The 6,688-nt window shown below is 31.2% G+C and overlaps 2 protein-coding genes across 2 annotated transcripts in view; both read left to right on the top strand.

The window, feature by feature from the left end:
- Positions 1 to 383: 383 nt before the first annotated feature.
- LOC128249407 (uncharacterized) lies at positions 384 to 922 on the top strand. The gene is made up of 2 exons (XM_052972941.1): positions 384 to 621; positions 708 to 922. The coding sequence occupies exons 1-2, from the start codon at positions 399 to 401 to the stop codon at positions 821 to 823; spliced, it is 339 nt and encodes a 112-aa protein (XP_052828901.1). The 5' UTR covers positions 384 to 398; the 3' UTR covers positions 824 to 922.
- Positions 923 to 1,755: 833 nt separating this feature from the next.
- Positions 1,756 to 6,688, top strand: part of LOC106883413 (protocadherin gamma-A4) — a 7,739-nt gene continuing 2,806 nt past the window's right edge. Inside the window, exons 1-3 of the mRNA XM_014934406.2 lie at positions 1,756 to 2,165; positions 4,087 to 4,186; positions 5,227 to 6,687. Coding sequence (XP_014789892.2) covers positions 5,275 to 6,687 — 1,413 coding nt within the window. The 5' untranslated portion in view covers positions 1,756 to 2,165; positions 4,087 to 4,186; positions 5,227 to 5,274. The remainder of the gene's footprint in view (positions 2,166 to 4,086; positions 4,187 to 5,226; position 6,688) is intronic.

Genomic DNA, 6,688 nt, shown 5'->3' with positions numbered 1-6,688 from the left:
TGAGAATATTATTTAGAATAGTCTTCATTGCTAACCAATGCTTTAGTCATCTTTCATTCACTTAGTGTTACTAGAACTAGGACCTGAGTTTAACAAACGGCTGTGGTTTTCAAAGATGTTCATTATTTTTTGTTCACCCAAAAAGGTGAGTAGTATCAGAAATGGTCAAGCCATGGATTAATTGTTTGACAGTATTTATGTCTAGTTGTATGCTGAGTCAAAATCCTGCTGGAGTTTGCCTTTTATACCAGTTATGTATGGAGGGCAGTTCCATTGACTGTATTCTTTCCATAAAAAGGACCTTGTGCCTGCCTAAGAAATTATTTTACAGTTATTTTGCCAAACTGATTGATAATTGGTAAAAAAGTAGGCAGTTGTTTTATACCAAAGATGGCTGCATGCATACAACTCCAGAGAAAGTATCATCAATTATATTATTTATATCTTGTTGCTGTTGTATTTTACAGCAGAAATACAGTCAACCCATTGAGGTGACATCTTATGGAGACAACAGACCATCTTCTAACTATCCCACTGACACATTAACCAGTTGTAAGAGCAGTGGACAGTGCTGGAGTGAGCGGTCAAGTAGACAGTATGAAGAAATACCAGCAATGTCAGGTAAGGGTAGTATAAACTAAGAGAATAACAAAGATAAATATAATGTACAAAACTGACTCTATGTATTACCATTGTATATGTTTCAGCTGTCTATGGTATGCAACAGGACCCCGCAGCCAATACTGAGAAACTGCCCCAGGACAGATACGTGAAGCCTCCAGAAAGACAACTCCCTGCTACACCTGATGTTATAAACAACTGATCAGTCACAATTATTACTCACAAACTCCTAACCTTTCACATTATATAAATTTGTAGTGGATCTTTAAGTCTTCGGAATAAATTAAGAATGAGTAATGGATGTTTTATTTTAATATCACCTGAATCATTTTCTGCTGGATTGGACAATGTTTCATCTCACCAATATATATATATATATATATATATATATATATATATATATATTTCGAATTTGTGTGAATGTGTATAGAATAATATATCAGCTGAATATAGTTAAAACATGGTCTGGTTTTCATGTTTTTTATTATGGTATTTTGATATTAAAAAAAATATTTTGTAACGCTCATGAAGTTAAATTAGCACTTTCATATATAGTGTATGAAAGCGCTAATTTAACTTTATGAGCGTTACAAAATATTTTTTAATGTTAAAATACCATTATAAAAAATGTGAAAACCAGACGATGTTGTTACTTTATTCAGCTGATATGTATATATTAAAATAGCAATAAGGAAGCTTGGCATTGATAAGTAGTGTCTTGAATGTTTATGTTTAAATAGACAATCAAAAAATAATATGATAAAAAATTAATTATATATTCGCATTTAAGAAACAAGAAATGACTTTCTTAAGAAGACATTTGTCTTACAGCATTTAGACAATTTTTTTAAACATTCCTTCTGTGTTTATAATGACAACTGATATTTTTTAGAAATTAAGTCATAAAATATAAATTATTACAAAATATCCTCATTTATAAACATATTTATCAGTATTTTCCATTATAGATTTTGTGTTATATTTAAGTCAGACATATTCTAACTAGAATTGTCTGTTTAACATCATAAGTTAGTAAATGTATTTACTAACAACAATAATGTTTTGCTAATATAAGATCTGTATGAAACACTTAATAAATATATATATATATATATATATATATATATATATATATATATATATATATATATATATATATATATATATATATATATATATGCCACTCTCTCTCTACATCAGACATATTGGTGTTGTATAGACTTAACATGGCTGACTGTTAACGGGGCTGATATTCTGTATTCTTTCTTCTTCTGTGTGAGGGGAAATAGTCTGAGTGAAACTGGAATAAGCATCACCCATCTCTCACACACACACACATTCATATACTTACACACACTAAACATCACACATCCACAAAGGAAGACTGAGAGGAACTGCTGGTTCCCCACTGACTCACCACCAACACTATTCCATCAACATGAAGCCATTGTCACACCATAGCAGCAGTGACACAGACAACCATTAACAACAGAACATTGGGACCAAGTCACAATTTATACAACAAAGGATTTTACACAATAAATGTAAGTCTGTCATTAATATTATATTCTTGTATAATTTACACAACGAAATTTATATATTTTCTTTATTACAAAACTAACAAATTTCTAATTCAGATTCTCATGAAGGAAAATCTTCTAATTATATTTAGAATTTCCTTTATCTTTTACTTTTTTTTATTCCAAATATTAGTGTGCTTCTCTATAGTTCTTAATGTTGATACATTTCAACTGGCCACCAAATCCTTATTACTTATCCTAATATATCCATATTTTTATCTCTTTACAAATGACCTTTTCTTTTTAGCTTTTATTTCCCAGTCCTCAGTTTGTAATATACTTTTATTAACTGAGATCCAAATACTTCAGTTATTTTCAATACATACATTTGTTCTGTTGTATCCTCGTGAGACACTTATTTGTTAAAGAGTTTAGCCTTGGCATGGAAGGAAACAGTACATAAAGGAAGTGTATTACTGCTTTGTAATTTAGTCTTCTAAACTGCTGTCTTCTATGAAGATTTAATTTTCTTAAATATAACAATATCTGATATTTTATCCATGTTTCAATTGGTAATACTTATTAATCAAAATAATTTAACCTTGATTTGAATAAGTGTTTTAGTTTTTTTTAATTTATGACAACAGTTTACTTTTGCTGGTTAGTATTTTACTTATATTTGACTGAATCAACATCCGTATGTTTCTAGTATTGTCTCTTCATACTTGTAATTAGGTAGAGTCACCTGTGGTGAAATTTGATTTGAAATTAAAGAATTTAGTTTTGGTTATTTCTTTATAAATTGAAACTATTAATTAGCAGAGATGTTGTTCCATTATTAAGATTTTTATATATTTTAGTATATATTTGCTTTTATTTTACTCAATAGTGGAGGTCAAATGTCTGAAGTTACATAATTAGGGGTATCCATCAATAGGTGATTATTTCTATTGTCTTTATTGAAGAAAAAAAAAGGGATTTGGTAGGTTGTTCTAATGTTGTTAGCGATGCAAGTAAATTGAAATGACCATACCATCAGATGTCACTTCATTGGGACCATACTCCATTTTGTTCATCACAACTATTTTAATGATGGTCTTTAAAAATTCCATCTGTTGTTTTGGTGTTCACTCTCAAAAACTAAGACAAAATAAAATACTAAGATTATTTTATTTTAAAATTTTAATATCACTATCGAGGCTGTGAGTTGGCAGAATTGTTAGCACACTGGGCAAAATGAATAGCGGCATTTTGTCTGCAAATAGGTATCGTAGACATTTCTTATTTTTATATATATAATTATTACAATGTATTATAGTAATTAGTCAACAAAGCATGATTAAAGAGGGTATGTGTGTGAGAAATATTTACTGTTTTGTCAGATAGTTTCTTTACCCAAAGAAGATAAATTATAGATATTTGATAATTGTTACCAGTGTATAAGTTTCTCCATCAGAGAAACCCTTCTCTTGATTTCACCCAACAGCATCTATTTGGTGCTAGCATTGCCTTCACGGTTTGCTTTATTTGTCATACTAGGCCTGCAGGTTATTGCAGGTGACTTTTGGTACCTAGGCAGAATTTAAACTTAAAATGCAAAGAAATGGAGTAAATACCACAACTCATCTCATCCGACCCTTAAAAAAGCTTGTCCAGTTCCCTGCAATAGATTGGTACCTTATTTATGAAACCTGTAAAGATGAAAGGTATACTTGGCCTCAGCAGGATTTGAACTTGGGTGCAAAGAGTCAAAACAAATGCCACAGAGCATTCTGTCTGAAGCTGTAATAATTCTATCAATTTGTTGCCTTTGGTAATGTGGGACACTAAATAACACCTGGTCCATAATTCATGTATTATTGTATTTCTGAATCAGAATTCCTTTTCTCTGCTCTGGTTTATATAAACCTTATTAAATACCATTCATCATTTTCTAACCCTACAGGTTCATCTTCTTCAAACTGATCAGAAAAACAAAAACAAATTGAAATTTGAAACTAGACTTTCTCAGCCTCAGAATATAACACTGTTATGTAACAAAATTGGTGAGTTGTTTTATTAGATATTTTTGTGTAGATATTCCCTATATTTCAAACATGTTATATAGGACTGATTGTTTATTTGTTAAGAAATCACATTATATGATTATGCTTTGAACTACATACACTGGCTTATTAGAAGGTTAACATTCTTGTAGGAATCCATCTCTTAATTACATTGTTTAGGTGATTAGCTTTAAAGAACTTATCTATAATTAGTGTTATTTAAATATGTGTATTTTGCATTTTAGTTGATTGATGGTATTTTTAGTTTTGGTCAGCTGGAATTTGTTGTGGCAGATTTTCTGTAGCTGGATGCTCTATTTGTTGCCAACCCTCACCTGTTTCTTGGCAAAGTAACATTTCCCATTGACCAGTCATGCTTCATGGAAGAGTGGAAATGAGTAACTCAGTTTATATAATGCTGACCCTTGTTTAGAACCACCGTGTAATATCTAGACATGAATACACATAAAACACACACATATATAAGACAGGCTTCTTTCAGTTTCCATGTACTAAAGCCACTCAGAAGGCTTTGGTCAGCCTGGGGTTGTAGTAGCAGACACTTATCTAAGGTACCATGCCATGGAACTGAATCCAAAACCACAAATTTGAGAAGCAGCTAAACCTGATAGAAATAGCATTTACTTCTTCCTCAAATCACATCATTTATTGCCAGTTGCCTCTGCAAGTAAAATAACAGAATAAGTAATTATGAAGAATATACATCACATACTTTGCTTTTGTCATGTACATGAACAATGTTGTGTAAGGAAATCTTATTTTATTTCACTTTTTATGAATGGAACTGTGACTTGTAGAGTGAACTGAACACTCCGTGTATTAATGATTACTGTTGGTTGTAGGTGTTACTTTAGAATAGAATGAACAACATGATTTTTATTGAATATTTTTTGAAATTCTATTGCTTTGTGTGGTTAATCTTTTGAAGTGGAAGTTTAATGTTTCTTAACTTTTTCATGAGGAATTGTAATAAAATTGTGAAAATATATTTTTAATTAGATTTTATATTTTCATTTCAGGTGTGGTTTACCTTTTTTTTTTTGCTATAGAAGTCCTTCTTCATCCAAATGGCAAATATGTTTGTAGCAATTTGCATACTTCTCTCTTGTATGCATTGTAGTCTGTGCAAAGACATTACCTTTCATGTAAAAGAGGAAAATGTTCCTTACTATTTCATAGGCGACATTGCTACTGAAACTCTTGTCACCAAAACTCTTTTAACTGATGATGCCAGTCTCTTCACATTTAATCAACTTAAACAGAAAGGAACTCAACTATTTAATGTAACAAAAGAAGGAAAATTGTACACAGCTCAAACTTTGGATGCTGAAGTTTTGTGTCGATATAATACTGAATGTTACAAAACTGTGAAAATTGCTATACACAAACATAAAACATTTACGAAGATATTAAAGATTAAAGTTGTAATAGAAGACACCAATGACCACCAGCCTGAGTTTCCTGAGGAAGAAATCACACTACATTTTAGGGAAGGAGATGGTAAAGGTATGAAGAAGGCCATACCTAATGCTGTTGATAAAGATGTTGGATATCAAAACAGACTGATTAATTATAAATTGAGAAATAATTCTGTGAAGTTTGTGCTGTCTGTTTCTAAAAGAGTGGATGGAATATCCAGATTAGAAATTGTTTTGAATGAAAAATTAGATAGAGAGCAAAAAGATATCTATCATATTCAGGTATCAGCTACAGATGGGGGATCTCCACCCAAACAATGTGTCTTAGAGATAACAATAATTGTAGAAGATGAGAATGATAATTTACCTCTTTTCTCTAATGACATCTACAATATTTCTATTCAGAATACTTATCAAATATTCAAACCAATATTAACTCCTTCTGCAAATGATAAGGATAGTGGCAAAAATGGGATGATTTCTTATTATTTTAGTCCAATGACTTCTGATATTGACAAAACATACTTTGGCTTGAATAAAACAACTGGAGATATCTCTCTAATTGATGAAATTGATATTGATGAAGAGAAGATTATGTATACACTTTATATAGAAGCCAGGGATGGAGGTAATCCACCACTGAGTTCAATAGCTGCTGTCCATGTAAATGTCATCAATGAACACAACAAACCCCCAAATATTGATGTGAACTTTATTTCTACACAGAATCACAACACCGCCACCATTCTGGAAGATATCAAAGTTGGTAGTTTCATTGCTTATGTGATGGTCACTGACAATGATGTTGGACACAATGGACAGGTGAACTGTCATATCAAAGACGACACATTCAAACTACAGTCAATGGGATCAAAGGAATATAAAATAGTTCTAAAGAAAGCAGTAGACAGAGAGACACAGGAACATTATCACTTTACTGTGTCGTGTGAAGATAAAGGATTACCTGCTCTGAAAACTGATAAAGATCTGTCAATCCAAGTGTTAGATGTGAATGATGTAGAACCACACTTTACGAAAGACACATTCAAGTTCCTTACCTATG

Source organism: Octopus bimaculoides, chromosome 14, assembly GCF_001194135.2.
Source record: "Octopus bimaculoides isolate UCB-OBI-ISO-001 chromosome 14, ASM119413v2, whole genome shotgun sequence".
Taxonomy (NCBI): domain Eukaryota; kingdom Metazoa; phylum Mollusca; class Cephalopoda; order Octopoda; family Octopodidae; genus Octopus; species Octopus bimaculoides.
This window is presented reverse-complemented; position numbering and strand designations above follow the sequence as displayed.

Bases quoted from the DNA above. Each gene is read 5' to 3' on its own strand.
- LOC128249407 (XM_052972941.1), top strand. From the start codon at position 399: ATGCATACAACTCCAGAGAAAGTATCATCAATTATATTATTTATATCT. The intron at 622-707 runs GTAAGGGTAGTA...TATATGTTTCAG, and splicing joins AGAAATACCAGCAATGTCAG to CTGTCTATGGTATGCAACAG.